Source organism: Asterias rubens, chromosome 6, assembly GCF_902459465.1.
Source record: "Asterias rubens chromosome 6, eAstRub1.3, whole genome shotgun sequence".
Lineage (NCBI taxonomy): Eukaryota > Metazoa > Echinodermata > Asteroidea > Forcipulatida > Asteriidae > Asterias > Asterias rubens.
This window is the reverse complement of record NC_047067.1, coordinates 6,186,801-6,202,774: the sequence shown is the minus strand read 5'-3', so window position 1 is coordinate 6,202,774 and position 15,974 is coordinate 6,186,801. Positions and strand designations below refer to the sequence as shown.

Here is a 15,974-nt window from a genome sequence, read left to right as displayed (position 1 = left end):
TAAGAGAATCACAAAACAGCTTGAACTGTTTAAATTTTGAACAAGCAGTGAGAGCAGATTTTTTAAAGTATTCTTTAATACTCAATAGAATTAAAAGCCTTAAGTAGGTAGGTCAACCCTTGTACTCGATTGTTCCTACTTTTTTCCCAAGGCCAAATATCATTGGTAATTAATCAAAATAATTATAACCAGCATAAAACCTCACTTGGTAATGAGTAATGGTGAGAGGTTGATAGTCTAAAACATTGTGAGAAACGGCTCCCTCTGAAGTGTTGTAGTTTTCGAGAAAGAAGTAATTGTCCACGAATTTGAGTTTGAGACCTCAAGTTTAGCATTTGAGGTCTCGAAATCAAGCATCTGAAAGCACACAACTTTGTGTGACAAGGGTGTTTTTTCTTTCATGTAGTTATCTCCCAACTCCTACGACCAATCAAGCTAAAATTTTCACAGGTTTGTTATTTGATGCATATGTTGAGATACACCAAGTGAGAAGACTGGTCTTTGACAATTACCAAAGGTGTCTAGTGTCTTTAACCAACAGCTTGTTCTGTTCCTGTGGCATCTGTGGCAATCCCTAATGGCTTTCCCTTGTATTTTTCTCCCTCTTGTAGACATGCTCAGGACATACGCGAACACTACGAGAGGAAGCTGGAACGAGCAAACAATCTCTACATGGAACTCAGTACATGTCTTCTACAGCTTGAACAACGGGAGAAAGAAATCAATAGGTAGAGAACTATCACTGATTGAAGCCCAGCTCATACTTCCTGCGAAAGCGAATGCGAAAGCGAGTTGTGACGTCACAGGGCTGCAGTCGATTTCACAAAACTTTATGCAATAAACGTTGTGCAAGTGGACTTACGCAGATGTTTAAAGTTTCTTGAAATTGGCTACAGGTTTCATAGCGAACGTTTCCCAGGAGTTGAGCACATTTCAACTGTTGCGAATTTGTGATGTCAAAATTTGTATCACATTTGCATTAGCAGGAAGTATGAACTGGGCTTGACAATGGGAAAGATAAGTTCAGGGGAGCTGAAGTAGGAGTTGATATTCCTCTGAAAACAGTCTAGATTGTAGGATGGAGAGAAATATCCACCAGGCAAGAAGTTCCAAAGAGATGCAGTATATGGAATAAAAATGATGGAGTGGCTCCTTGTTGTAAATCTCAGCAAATCAAGGGTGTAAAAAAAAGAGCCAACAAGGGTTTGAGAGGAAGTTGTGTGGTAGATAAGGAAATGTTATGACAGAAAAGCCTTGCTTGTCATTATTTCATCCCCAGTATGTTATAGTGGCCTTTTTACTTTCACTTCTAACAAATGTTTTACCTGTTGTTTTTCTTTGTTAGTCTGTTTTCCCTATGTACCCTTGGCTGCGATGGAAAATGTTTTTTTAATAGATTTCAATAAACCAATACAAAATATGTTTTTCAGGTTGTACATTTTTAACTAATTCAATTCTATCTTTGAACTTTAAAGGAAGGAGCTGCAATTTGCGTTGAGCACCACAAAGAAGAAGCAGCAAAGGACAATCAAGCCAATCTTTAAGGCGCAGACCCAAGCCATGGAGAAACTCTTCAAGAAATCTCTAGCCACTCACAGCAGCTCTACCTCCACACTTAACAGGTAATGGCGCTCATCTTCATTTAAGTTTGACCGTTGTAGATCCTTTTCACACGGTTTATTGTCTTGACTTTCTTGGCGTTATGTTTGAGTGAAACTTTTCTTTGATTTGTGATTCGCAGGACGATAAGCCCACCATCTGATCATGCAGCCAGCATGCCCGAGACTGACCCCGTCTCCCCTTTCATCTCACCAAAAACTCCGCCCTCATCTTCCAAGACGTCACCGAACAGAATGCGCGTCCAGCGCAGGTCGCGACATCATCGCAACAGCAGCCACGGGCGTGGCAGCTTCGGAAAGGGGGGAGTCAGTCCCAAGGGGAGTTTCGGTAAGGGTGGAGTAAGCCCTGGGAAGGAGGTGCCTCTATCTGATTTATCCGGTGCTGCCATGACCTCCAAAGAATCAAAAGGGACTGACGACGATCGGGTATGTCCATCGGACTCGGAGAGACTGTCCGACTTGGAGAAGGCAAACAGTGAAAACTTCAAATATTTTGGTCCGTACGCCGCAATTCGGCAACCCGAACTCAACACCAACAATCGGACAAGAAGCTCATGTACCTGTGTAGGAAGGACTGGGCTATGTACTTGTAAAGGGAAATATCCCAACCGCCCAACAAGGAACCGACCTGGCAGGGCGAGTCAGTACAATCCTGAACTCGGTGTAGCGTCGACGTCGCACGGGAGCGACAGTGACGAGATTAACAGTAACACACCAACGGATGTTCTTTCCCCCACCACAAACTGTGATGAGAATATCAACGATGACAATGTTCTTCCGAGTAGTTACATTGGAGAAAGGTTGGCCATTCAGATGTCGAGTCCCTTGAAGAGGTCACCGGGAGGAGCTATAAGGATCTCTAAGAGGAGTACCTCACCACACATGAGGAGCGGAACCAGGACCAGGAGTAATGGAGATATCATTGTTGATATAACCAAGGTGCGTTTTATAAACAGATTATAAAAGGAATTGGACGCCTTTGGTAAATGTCAAAGACCAGTATTCTATCTTGGTGTATACATCGCGACATATGCTTAAAATAACAAATCTGTGAAAATTTGGATTCAATTGGTCATCAAAGTGGTAAGAGAATAGCGCCCCCCAAAAAAAGTTCACAAAGATCTGAGCATGCGCACATCACCGAGAACAATTGATTTACCTGGTAAGTCTGCTGCCACCTAGTGTCCCCCTTGGATGAAGATTTTGAATGATGCTGTAATTCATTAAGTTTTTTTGTTGTGTTCTCATTTAGCCTTTGAGAAAGACTCTGCTAGTGTCAAACTGTCAGGCTATCAACTACTTTTTGCATTTATACCACAGGTCCTTTTGGTTGGTAAGCAGTTTGCAATAGCTACTTATATTTTCTCATAAAGTTACACTAACATGATATGTTTGATTTTGTGTTTTCTAGTGTTCAAGCAGCTTTTCAAGTGATGAGCACATTACAGCCAGTCATTCTACTGATGAAGAACACACAACCCACTCAGACAGGTATGTTCATAACCAGAAAATACAATATAAGTTATCACACAAGCGCGAGTGTTCCACGAGCGCGCATGTGATAACATACTTATCTTCAAGCAAACTTGGCGCGTGACATAGAACACACAATACGCATGGTAGTGATATTAGCCATGCAATATAGGTTTTTATCACCACTCCATTCCGCGAATCTGATTGGAGGATTAGCGCGTACTTGAAGATAAGTTCTTATATTGTGCAATAACCTTGTCAATGCAATGCCCTGGTCATTTATGAGTATACAGCCCCGAGCTGCCAGGACGCTCCGAAGGCTTTATCATACACAGTATCAACCTCCACCCTCACAGGTACCCATTTATACCACTGGATGACGAGAAGCAATTCTAGTAAAGCATCTTGCTCAAGGACACATGTGTCATGACCGGGATTCGAACCCACACTCAGATGACTTAGCAGCCAGTACTTGATGCTGTAGACCACTCAGCCATGACGCCCCTTAGGAATGCTGTATGAATGAAAAAACTGAATAACAGTTTTAAGACCCTGTAGAAACAATGAATACTTTGATCAGTTGTTTCAATTTGTTGTCTCATCTTCGTCTCTTTAGGACGCAGATGGGCAGTCGTCAATCCTACCTAGCCTGCCGCTCCGATTCCAATTTCTCCGACGATGGCAACACCAGTGAGTTGTCGCGGTCCATCGTGTTGACGGAGCGGCCGTTGCGCACCCAGACCAGCGATGTACTCAGCATGAACCCAGATGTAGCTGTTACATCGGACGGTCTGTCCGATAAGGAACGAGAGGTTAAGAAGGTCATGAAGCAGATTTCAAGAGAGATGATGTTTGAGGTGAGATGATTAACTGATGCTGTTTTCAGTCAGGCATAGTATTCATTAAGCTTAGTATTCATCCTACTTAAGTCTCTTTTCCGATATTTGTGCCCTACACCAGAACCTACACCATGTGTACATGTAGGGGTGCGTTTTGGCAGTCATTGTTTATGACCATTCAAAGTCAAATTTAATGAAGCCTGAATAATAATAGGCTTCCAAGAAAATGTTAATTGATCTGAACTTCCGTAGCTGTGTAAACTTCAAACATGGTTTACTCATTTTTGCAAATCAACTCCAATCTTTTAATTTGTTTCTAATTTTCTCGTTCATTTATCATTTCTTAATATCCATTGTAGTCTGAAGACCATGGTCTGGACACGGACTCCTCCGATTGCAGTGATGGGGAGGATGCACCAAAAGGGGCCAAAGGTCGTTCCAGAACGACCCTTGACATCAAGGCCACTTGGTAATGACGACCTAATAAAGACGTCCATGCATAGAATGTCAAGGTAGGAGGGAAGCCCTCCGAACTACAAATCCAAATAAAACACAGAATGTGTTTGTATGGACCAATGCAGAATGGTTTGGTTCTCCAAGAGGCCAACTTGTCTTTGTAACTATGCAAGTCTGTGTGCAGCTATAAGCTGTCATTCACTGCTAAGATAGTCTGGAGCCGAGGAGGTGACCACCTAACTCATATAAACAATCAGTAGTCTACAGGATGCCGGACTAATAATATGGAGGTGCTTAGCCACCTGTGGCTGTGGCTTCTGACTTCAGCCGCCATTTTGAAGTACAGACTGATGACAGATTGATGTAGAAGCCACAGCTGTAGCCATAGAGTGGTTTTGGTAAAGGTGATAACCCAAGTTGAACCTCAACCCTTAGGTTTAGGTGTCAACACTGTTACAAGATCCATGTCTCTTAAAGACACTACGAGTTGAAAGTCTGATGTAGAGATAATTTAGGTGAATGATAAATGGGGGTTTTGACCTCCAATTTCAATCTTGAATGATGTTTTCTTAATGCAGAAAGCTCATTTCAATTATTTAGTGGTGATCTGATGTAATCTGTAGATCCCTTTTGACTTAGATGGTCAGCTCAATTTTGACCTCCAGTCCACGATGAATATCTGTTCTTGTCCAAACAACTTGTTTTTCCCCCCTCTTTTTAATTAGTGGTAAAGGAAATAGAAAACTTCATGGAAATGTCGCAGTAGGCACGTTGAATACGACCGCCAAGTGTGTAACAGGTTGACAAAATTGGGAGACTCCCAATAACCAGTGTAGAGCGCTGGCTTGTTAATCCGGAGGTTGTTGATTCAAGTCCCACTCTAGTCAATGTTCAACCCCACATCAGGGCCCAATTTCATAGCGCTGCTTAAAAGTAAGCAAATTTGCGTGCTTACTGTAGCAGAAAAATTTGCTTAAGCCTTAGCGTATTTCACAGGTTAGCAGAAAAATTGGGCGGCCATATTGCTTGTTTACCGCGGATTTGCATTGTGACATCATTTATTGTCGTGCGTTAAGCACCGGAAGGTTAGCATGCCTTTTCGTGTGCTTACGGTTAGCAGCAGCGCTATGAAATAGAGATTGCACAGTAAGCACAACATCGCTGCTAAGCAGCGCTATGAAATTGGGCCCTGGTTGAAATGTGTTCAGCTTTATTGAGAGTGCTTGTTCCATGTTTGTTGTCTGTGCGTATTTTCTTAGAGTATGAAACCAGCCTCATCAGAAGTCATTCCTAAGTGATTGGCCAATGATCATTCCATGCAGTCATCTTTAACCAAAAGTAATCTGGTGTTTTCTGTACCCCCACTAAATTTATTTATGAATTATCGACCTTGGACGAATCAAGGGTTATCAAAATTGGACTGGTACACCTGAAATTTGATCATAGCGGTTAACACCGAGTAGTCAGTGATTCAGACCGACATGGCCACCTGATAAAGGTCAGTTTCGACATTGTCACATTCTTCTACCAGGTGTAGAATGAATCTTAAAACTGATAATGGCATTTTTTATCTTCTAGAAATCCTATACAAATATTGTATCACTGCCACTTCTAATGATAATAGTTTATCTTGTATATTTACATATAAAAAAACTGGTAATCTTCTTATCTGTCAGGAATCTTGTTAGGCAGAAATTATTGTATAAAATAATACTCTCTGCTTAGCGTAACAATAAGCATGGAGCTAGCCACAAATATGATATTCCTATTGCATTTGGCGGGTGATCTTATACATGTATAGCTGCTTAGCCATTTTTTTTAATGCTAAGCATTTTACCGAGCCGGATGTATGAAATTGGGTTCTGGACTAAAAAGTTTGTTGCCAGTAATGGTGGAAACACCAGTGTCACTTTACAGACCTTTATCAAGGTGCAGCCATCTTGAATTTTTTCCATTGATATCAATGTAACCAAACCGAGGCTGGAAGAAAAAAATAGTCTGGTTACTGTTTGCAAAATGATTATTAGCATTCATTATTGTTATTCGATACAAGGAACATGACCAAGATGAAGACAGAATGATTAAGGTCTATTGGATGATGACTTGATGAGTCATCAGAATCATCATAGATTTGATCACCAAGGAATATTTGGACTATAGAAGTAAGCCGTTGAAATATCAACATCTTTCTAGCTGTTCTAGAAGAATTGAAACTCGTTTTATACGAGTGTATCTTGTGTATAGTGTAAAGTAACATTTTAACCGGTGTATATAATGTGATATACTAAAGAGAGGTTATGAATTTAGTATATAAAAACGTAGCATAGCGTTCTACTAGTAGACAAAATTTGATTATTTTTAGATTGATAAGTCTTAAAGACTCTCTTCTTGTATTGGTGGTTTTTCTTGTATAAAGTATTAGTTTCAATCAGCATTGAGAAATCTCCTGATTTGCTTGATAAATTTAGACCTGGTAAGCGGATTGTGGCTGGGTAACCTGTTTTTGTTAAGCAATACTTGTCTCTGCTTAGCAAGTTTTTGTGCTTAATGGCTTTAAAACTGGGCCCAGTCAGGAAGCAGAACACTTGGTTGTCATGGTATCTTGTCACGCAGGATTATATGATGTTTCCGCATTGCAAGCAATTTCAAAATTATCTCAGGTGTAGCACTTAGAAGACATTATCTTTTGACGCTTCTTTGCTTTGATAATCGATGAGTATCCAAGGGCAAGGTTGTTATTTTGCACCGATGCTGATCTTGTATTGTCCGTAGTCTTTAGAATGTTGAGAGGGCACACCCAAAACTCATCTGAATCCATTGTACTTCTGGGCATTTGAACTCTGAAACGAACACTGATCTGCAACAATAAAACTGACCTTTGTTTTGCTCTATTCCTCAAAGAAATAGACCTTGAATTCTGAATCTCAAACATCTTGATTCGCTTTGCTTCCTTAATGCGTTATTTTCTCGGTAAGGAAAACGTGTTTCATTTTTTGAAGAATAAAAGTTTCAGTTCTTTGAGATGACTGGAAGAGCAACTTATTTTAAACTCATATTTGTACTCGGTGAGATTTGATACAAATGCATTTTCTATATTCACACTCTATTACACCAGGGCTCGATTTCACACAAAAAAGAGCAGATTGATGTCACAATACGAACCACTATTGTAATACTGACAATGACAACACATCTTAAGATAGATCTTAGTGTTGTGTGAAATCACGCCCAGGTCTGATACACATTTTAGTTTAAACAATAGATAAGGATATGATAATTATTAAGAAATGGTCTTTCAGTTCGATAGTTTTACCAATGTTGTGTACAATTGTTAAAAGATACATAAATCAGTCTCAGTGGGGGACTGTGGGGCGCCAGGTGACCTCGGACTAAAACGGATAGTTTTCCATAAACTATTACGCAAATACTTGGTACGCTCGCGTTAGCAGTGGAATGATGAGGAGCATGGTGGTTTAGTAGTGACAAATGTGATCACTTATTAAACTAGACATGGGATGGATTTCATTGAGCTTAAGCAGGAAATTATTACTTGCACAATATTTGCTTAGCAGAAATGAGAAGGGTACCATTGAGCAAATTGTATTTGTGATATTGTAGTTTGGCTGGTAACCTTATTCTGGTAAGCATAATTTTGCTGTGCTTGGCTACTGTTTGTGCTTACCCAGCTCTATGAAATTGGGCCCAACTTGCACCTTATACACGGCCTACCCATGCTCCCATAAGTATTTGTGAAGTAAGCTTATGGTTGCGTAATTCTGAGCCTCTACAACTCCAAGAATGATGGCTTGACCTGGTGAGTCTATCCTATGGTAGCATCTCCAAAAGTCTCCTGTTGAATGTTTTCAGAAAAAATACAGTCTTTCTGTAGTTTTAATTTTAGATTGGAGGTCAACTTATAGGTCGAGCCAGTGATATAATCAATTCATAGTTACTGGTGTTAAAACTATTGGATGTTGTAACTTCATTGGTATTCATTAAGACTTTAATTAATCCATTGTTTTAAAGTCGAGAACCAGCATTGAATGATTCTTATTTCTTTTCCAGATTTTTATTAAGGTTTGAAATGTGAATTCAAATGTTTATTTTATTATTTTTATCGTTTTCTTTACCTCATTAATGATTTGTTTTTACTTCAATTATGTTATTCATTTTGTTGACTTTAATTTCGAAGCTGGCCTTTGACAGTCCTGTCCATAATCAAATTTTGTTTGGTATAGGTTTACATTTTTAATGCAACAAATTCAAAACCCAACCTTTTTTTCTCAACTAATTTATCTAGCTATCCTAAGCCATGTTGAAAGGTTTTTGTTTTTAAAGTGCCAATATTGTGGAAAATAATTTGTTTTGCCAGTGAACGTGCTCATTGAAATTCAATCTTGTTTATGTAAATACAATTTGATTTTAGATTATTTGATGATATTGTAAACCAAACACTTGTTACGTAGTTTTGTATTGCTGAAAGGTAATATTTAATTTTGATTTGCATTTAAAATTCTGATAATTCAGAATGATCCCTTTTTGGATGATTTGTCCGGTTAGAACTGATACAGCCAGCCATCTTGTTATGTGTGGTTTTGTTTTACCATTAATAACTATGTGCTTTCAGAATGAGGCATTTGGGTAGACTGGTACCTCTCACATGATAGATAAGCATAAAGCACCATAGGATAAGGGAACAAGACTCAAGATGGCTGCTGTGGAGATTTGTACAAATCCTTCAGCTTAGAGATTCAAACAAGCAGTTATAAAAACTCAGTTGCAGATGTTGTCCAACATAAGTATTAATGGAATAGTGCCCTCCTAGCCTGGGGCTAGATAGGAAGTAACTTGTTACTATGTGACTCCATTTGGCTTGGGTCAATGACCAGGCTTGCCATACTGTGTTTAAAAATTCCCCACCGGTGTGTTATGCATTACAGTTCTTCTTGTGTGAGCTTATCCCTTTTTGAGATCAAATGACTTGAAGTACACATGTTGTAACAAGAAAAGAACAGAAATCAATCTCCTGAAGAAGCCTCGTCCGAAAAATGGAAAATATAAATGAATAGTTGTTTTTACAACAAATGAATACTTCTAAATGTTGATTGGTCTATACTTAGTGGTAATGTTCAGGTATACTCAAATTTGTATTCAACTTTAGGACACTACAATATTAACTAAACATCAAATTTGATTGATTTCATCTTTAAAAATCTGAATATTCTATTTTTCCAAACATTTTCCACATATATTTTACAATTTGTCCTTGCGAATTTACCCCCCCCCCCCCCATAAGAAGTCAAAATATGCATTTCACACTGGTAGAGATTCTTGTGACGTATGTGTGCAATAGAATATGCCACTATTCCATTCCATAATAATATATTGATTTATTAATATGATTAATTGCTAAATTATGACTTCTTAAGACTTATTTAAACAAATCATGTGGTTGTAAAACCATTTGAGTACCTCATTGTCAATATTTGTATTGTAACATTGTACAGATCTTCTCTGATTCTATCGGGGAAAAGGAATAAAAGTGTCTTGTTGGCGTGTTTGAAAAATTACATGGTGTTCCTGTGAAGTCTTCTTTAATTTATTTTAAAAACCTTTGAATATACTAAGCTTGGGCGATATCGATTTATTTTATTCACGATATATCGCCGACAATATTATTGCGATATTCGATATAATCGCGATTAATTAAATTTTACATCATCAGTCTTCAAACTCCCAGTGAAAGTTGTAGAAGAGACAGTCATAGCATAAGAGAGGTGTTCTAATGACCTGTTCTTCTGGTTTTACTCCAAACCTATGGGGTGCAAGATGTCTCGGCTAAGAAATACATTGCGATACTTAATCGATATCGCGATATTTCGATTAAAACCAAATCGATCCGATATCGAAATCGTTTCCTAATTAGTATCGCGATATCTGATATTGTAATATTTTGTATCCTTGAATTTTATTGTCCAAACTTTCCGCATACCATCATACAACGAAATACATTCAATATTTAAAATCATCATGGAGGAATAAATAAGTATTCCTCCATGAAATAATTAACCGTTAAATCCCACTTTTGGTAATTACTCAAAATAATTATTAGGATAAAACCTTTCTTGGTGACGAGTAATGGGGAGAGGTTGATGGTATAAAACATTGTGAGAAACGGCTCCCTCTGAAGTGCCATAGTTTTCGAGAAAGAAGTAATTTTCCACGAATTTGATTTCAAGACCTCAAGTTTAGAACTTGAGGTCTCGAAATCATTTATCTAAACGCACACAACTTCGTGTGACTAGGGTGTTTTTTTCTTTCATTATTATCTCGCAAGTTCGAAGACCAATTGAGCTCAAATTTTCACAGGTTTGTTATTGTATGCGTATGTTGAGATACACCAACTGTACAGGCTAGTCTTTGAAAACTACCAGTAGTGTCCACTGCCTTTAAACGGGTACATACAGTTAGTGTGTAAACATCTGCAATCGTGGACTCTCCTTTGCACTGGGGTGATAGTATTTTGTCCGTTGATAATGTTATATCTACTGATTTAAAGAGGGTTGCCACTTTTAAGTGCTTAAAAGCACTGAACAACAAGTGTAATTGGTAATCTTGCACTGAAAAGACATCGCCCCTTTAATATCCCCATCGTCCTTTTCTCAGTATTGTTAATTTTCTACGTCAGCGTTTCTCTTTATGACGTAGGCGTTCGTCGCAAAACGTTTCGACTTATGGTGGCGCTGTTTATGTAAAAAGTATATTATTGCAAATTTCATTCTGCTGAGATACATCCAGTTATTCTATTCGTCTTCTTAGTTTCTCTCTTTCTCTCTCTTTCTTGAAGCCGTTAAAATGGGGGTTGTTATTAGTTGTCTTATCAGAGAATACCGCCAATGATAGCTCAAACGTTGCTCATTAGGCCTTAAATAAAACCTCGCTTCACAGCTGAATTTCCTGGGTGCGAAACTTTAGTTTTGAACCAAAGCTCTATTGTGTTCTCCTTGCTTGTAAACTCTTTCAAATTATTCACACTTTTCTAAGTTAAATTATAATTTTTCATTCCTCAATGTGTTAGTATAATCACATCTATACCCCCTATACTAAATCACAAAAAGACCATGTTGGCCTATAATAATTGATCGTCAAAATCACTCAAATTCATCCTCGTGGTTTTTCTCTTTTCAAAAGTAAAAATGTTAAGAATTGCAAGAGTCGTGGGTTCGAAATCCCACGCGTTTTTTTCACAGGACTCGCGAAAGTACTGAGTAGTCCTATACAGTGCTAACACACATCGGGTGTGGGTAAAAAAACAAAATTAATATTAAAATGTAGTTTGTTTTCGTCAATGTGACCGTCCTGACAGTATCCTTGAATCCTAAATGCGTGACCTCAACCACTATGAGGTGATGGTGTTTTTCCTCCAACATAATCCGGCCGTCCTTCCCTCCATTGTTCTTTGATCTTCGAAAAACAAACACCAACCACAGATTTGTTTTTCAGTAACCCTGATTAGACTGAAAGTTCAAACTATCCATTTAAATAATAGGTTTGCAGTGACGCAGCATCGAGTGGATGGCCTTTGACATAGCTTTGTTCTGCCTTTTTGATAAGTACAATAGCATGATTATGGTCAATGGTCACATTCTCAAGCTATATTATCCAGGTACATTTTTGCGTATGACCTCAATCTGACTGTGCAAATACAGTGGTGGATTTGCATGAACACATTTCGACACTGAATCAGAACTTCTGGTTGTTGCAAATAGTTGTCATTGCTGCAGTTGGCAAGATGAATACTTCTGTACTAGTACTCTTCGTCGGGTTGCTGTGCTATGCTAGCGCAGCAAGTTTTATCCCCAGCACCAATCCACAACTTGTCGAGACCCCAAAGGGAACTACCCCATGTGTTACTCCGAAACAATGGGAGGGACGTTTCAGCGAGTGGGACCACAATAAGGATGCCAACAACAGGTATAAAATCAGCTTTGATGGAGTCAAGAGACGTAAATATGTCGAGGAGGAGATGAAGTCGATGATACCCGGAAGAAGGTAACTGTTTTAATACAAAAATTTCGGATTTACACATCCTGCAACCACTATTCCCAGACATTTTTACCTACCAAAAGATCATTAGTTTGAGTAATAAATACTAATTTATTTCTGAAGGAAGAAGTGGTGGCAGGTCACGGAAAGTTTTCCTGTCCCTAATGCACACATCATTGTGATTTGAAACGTCGAATCGCAGTGTTTTAAACCAAACAGTGTTCGTATAATATTGTCACAGATTTGTTTATGGTGGAGTGCATTTATTCATCAATTCCTTATTTCAAAAAAATCCACTTGTGCAAATTTCTCAAAAATTAAAGAGTCGCATTTTCAAGAAAGCACCACAATTGTTTTTCTTGTTGTATTGTGCCTACGTGGTTGGCAAAAGTACAGGATGCCTTTACTGTTGAATAAGTACAATATTGAATTGTTATTTAATAAACAAAATTGCTACATCATGCTTCTGTATGCAAATAGATCAATTGTGCCAAGGCTCAAGGTCTCCTTTTAGCAAAATGTGTGTAAACAATACAAGGACTATACAAGTTGTCTGTGGTTTTGTGCACGTTCAAGCGGCATGGGAGGTTCACATGCCCCACATCCATGGGTGCCCCTCCCCGATGCCCTCTTTCAACAAATTATGGATACAATGATGTAGCGACCTTGGAATTTGAAAACACCGTCCGCCCCCCCCCCCCGACCTCTGTGCCCAAGTGAAACAATTCCTGGAATACAATTCGTATTTTCTGAACTGGCAAACCAAAGAGAGACTGTTGTCATTGATGAAGACAATAATCTCGCCCAAATCCAACAGCACAGATCCTTGTTTAAAGATAATAACAAGTTCGAAGTCGTTCAGCCTTTTAATTTTAAATTTGTAGAAGTTCCTCTTACCCATGGAGGAAAAAGGTGCATGCTGTAGGAATTAGGCTCTTGTAAAGCGACAATTAAATATGCACAATATTTATGGAATTTTTGGTCGATGTTGTCTTTGTGTTTGCATCAGACTGATGAAGTATTTGATACTCTTCGACGAGAAAGTCGAGTACCAGATCGACCCATCTTTCAACCGGTGCAAGCAGATACCAATGGGCCCATGGAGGAACTTTAGCATCCCACCAGACGCCACCTTCGAGGATGCCTACTCGATCGGAGGGGCTGGTAACTCAATCAATGTGACTGAATGGTCGGACAGGAAGCCGTCCAGGTCTTGTAAGTTTAAGCTTCCCTTTTAGGGAGAGACAAATCTTTAGAATCACAGGATGTAATATGAAGCGATGTTCCTTTATAAAACAGTTTCGTTTCCCTTTAGTTGCCATGAAGAGCATTATTTTTGTTTATTTTTTCCCTTCATTTTCCTGTTGTTTTATGACGCAGTATTAGCAACTTTGGTCAGATTTTGAATTTGCATTTTAAAGATAAACCACAATTTTTTCCCTCCACGTTTTGATGCGATGAAAAGGGATGGCCAAGATACGGTTGTAAAGGTCATCGTATGCGACTAAAGGTCATTCCTTTACAAGCATGCATTTTTTCAGCTGATTGGCTGATTTCCTCCTTTCAAAACAGTGCCATAGAAAACTGAAAAACACTGTTCAACGAAAGTGTGGTCGGCCATTTCCTCTTTTTTCGCAACAAGAAAGTTGCATGTCTGCTTTATTTCCAATGACCAAACATGGGATGAGAGCAAAATCGTGGGATGAGAACAAAAATCGAATGGTCTTGATTTGGGTTAAAATCCCAATGAGGACCATTCGATTTTTTCTTCTCGTCCCGTGTTTGGTCCTTGTATGGTGGTTAGGCACCATACCAAATCATTGTGTTAATTTCCAATGGTAATTTTTCTCAACAGACGAGACATGGATTGGCGGGTACACCGAAGCAAGCTGCTGGCCCGTCTTCGAGATCTTCACCATGAAAAACGACGACATCAACATTGACATGACCACCAGATTTTTTGATACCACAGAAGGTATCAAAAACATGTCCGTGTTCGATGTACCGGCCATCTGCAACCAGGCCGTCCTGGCCACCACACCAGACACCAGCAACACATGGCTCGATGAGAAGTTGGCCAGCTGGATTCCCAATTGGGCCAAGGACTTTTTAGGCTGGCAAAAAATCGATGACGTCACTGCTGTACCACCAGTAAATGTCCGAGTCCCGTGGCCTGCTAAAAACTTGGGACTCGATACCAATAAGCCAATGAAAACCGTCGAAAGGTTCTATAGGAAAATTTGAGATTGTCAAATTAATTTGAAAAAGTTTCGTATCCTGCCACCACCTTTTCATTCGTTGATGAAATAGAATAGAATCTAATTTCAATTGGGATATTTTTGTTAGAAAAAATACCGAAAAAGTGTTGGCAGGATACGGAAAGTTTTCTGCAATTTCCACTCGAAAGGAAGCGGAGAAAAATTGTTATCTTATTAAAAAAAATAATGCAGTGGAAGGTAGTACCAAACCTATACGCCATGCCAACAGTGAGACGGACGCTTTGACCTTTCGATGCATGATCAACGATAATAGCGATGTGCATTTTACAAGGGTGGGGGTCAAAATTGGGCAAATCAATTTACTCATTCACAGGTAAAAAATAAGATACGAGAAACCTTTAATGTCCCACCAGGGGAAATTCGTTTGGCATTTTGAAAACATCAATATGCCCATTAAGAACAAGGAGAAATTATGAAATAACTAAGTTTAATGTTCCTGATTTAAAACAAAAATTAAACGTCACATGTAATCACATTTTTAAATTCACAGCTCAGGGGAACAACAAATTGTTTTTGTAGTGTTTGTCCGAATGGAGAAATTCTGGACGTATAGGGGAGCGGTTTGTTTTTTAGGGGTTGGTCTTTTTGTTGATAGGGGCAGGTCTTTTAGGATCCACACCTGCCAGCCAAAAATTACTCACCCTAGGTTAAAATGTTTATTGTTGTTTGCGATACGCACTGTTTACTCATAATACAAATCCTGTACCAACTTTTACCTACAAGTTCCAATTTCTCAATTCTGTGTTTGGCAGTCTATATATAGATTGATACAAGATCAAAAGAAAACAACGGTAGGTATATTAAGTAGACTTGTCAATACAATTCTCTTTGATTACCATTCAACTAGGCCTTATATTATTGTCATCTGCTTCAAAGCTTTCCCAAACATATTGGGACGTGTCTTAACGCATAAGAGTTAATAATAAACACTTAAATTAATTGCACAAAAACATTGAGTCCTTTATTTGTGTTCATTTTGAGGGGTTTAATTTTAGGATGACTGCAGCCGATTTCACGAAACGCTAGGATTAATCCTATCTAGAGTTAGGACGAGTAACCCGTCCTAACTTAGAATTAATCTTAAGGTCTGCATGCTATCAGTGCGGGGTTGGGACTGTTCTCAAGTCCTAAGATTAATCTTAAGTCGGGAAGAGTTTGGTGAAATCGACGGCTGGGATATTAACCACTAGAATTTGTTTACCACGACCATGCGGTACGCGCACTTTGGCGGGAAACATGAAAAACAACATTGAACAGTTATA

The 15,974-nt window shown here is 38.9% G+C and overlaps 2 protein-coding genes across 3 annotated transcripts in view; both read left to right on the top strand.

The window, feature by feature from the left end:
- LOC117291686 (mitogen-activated protein kinase kinase kinase 13-B-like) overlaps positions 1-5,308 on the top strand; it is a 35,381-nt gene extending 30,073 nt beyond the window's left edge. The window contains exons 9-14 of one of the 2 annotated variants that reach the window (XM_033773533.1): positions 612-728; positions 1,476-1,622; positions 1,742-2,558; positions 3,031-3,110; positions 3,709-3,949; positions 4,291-5,308. In XM_033773533.1, coding sequence (XP_033629424.1) covers positions 612-728; positions 1,476-1,622; positions 1,742-2,558; positions 3,031-3,110; positions 3,709-3,949; positions 4,291-4,404 — 1,516 coding nt within the window. In that variant the 3' untranslated portion in view covers positions 4,405-5,308. The remainder of the gene's footprint in view (positions 1-611; positions 729-1,475; positions 1,623-1,741; positions 2,559-3,030; positions 3,111-3,708; positions 3,950-4,290) is intronic. The other variant, XM_033773532.1, reaches the window with a different exon arrangement.
- Positions 5,309-12,066: 6,758 nt separating this feature from the next.
- On the top strand, positions 12,067-15,656 carry LOC117291501 (mammalian ependymin-related protein 1-like). The gene is made up of 3 exons (XM_033773247.1): positions 12,067-12,439; positions 13,443-13,648; positions 14,289-15,656. The coding sequence occupies exons 1-3, from the start codon at positions 12,180-12,182 to the stop codon at positions 14,675-14,677; spliced, it is 855 nt and encodes a 284-aa protein (XP_033629138.1). The 5' UTR covers positions 12,067-12,179; the 3' UTR covers positions 14,678-15,656.
- Positions 15,657-15,974: the final 318 nt, after the last annotated feature.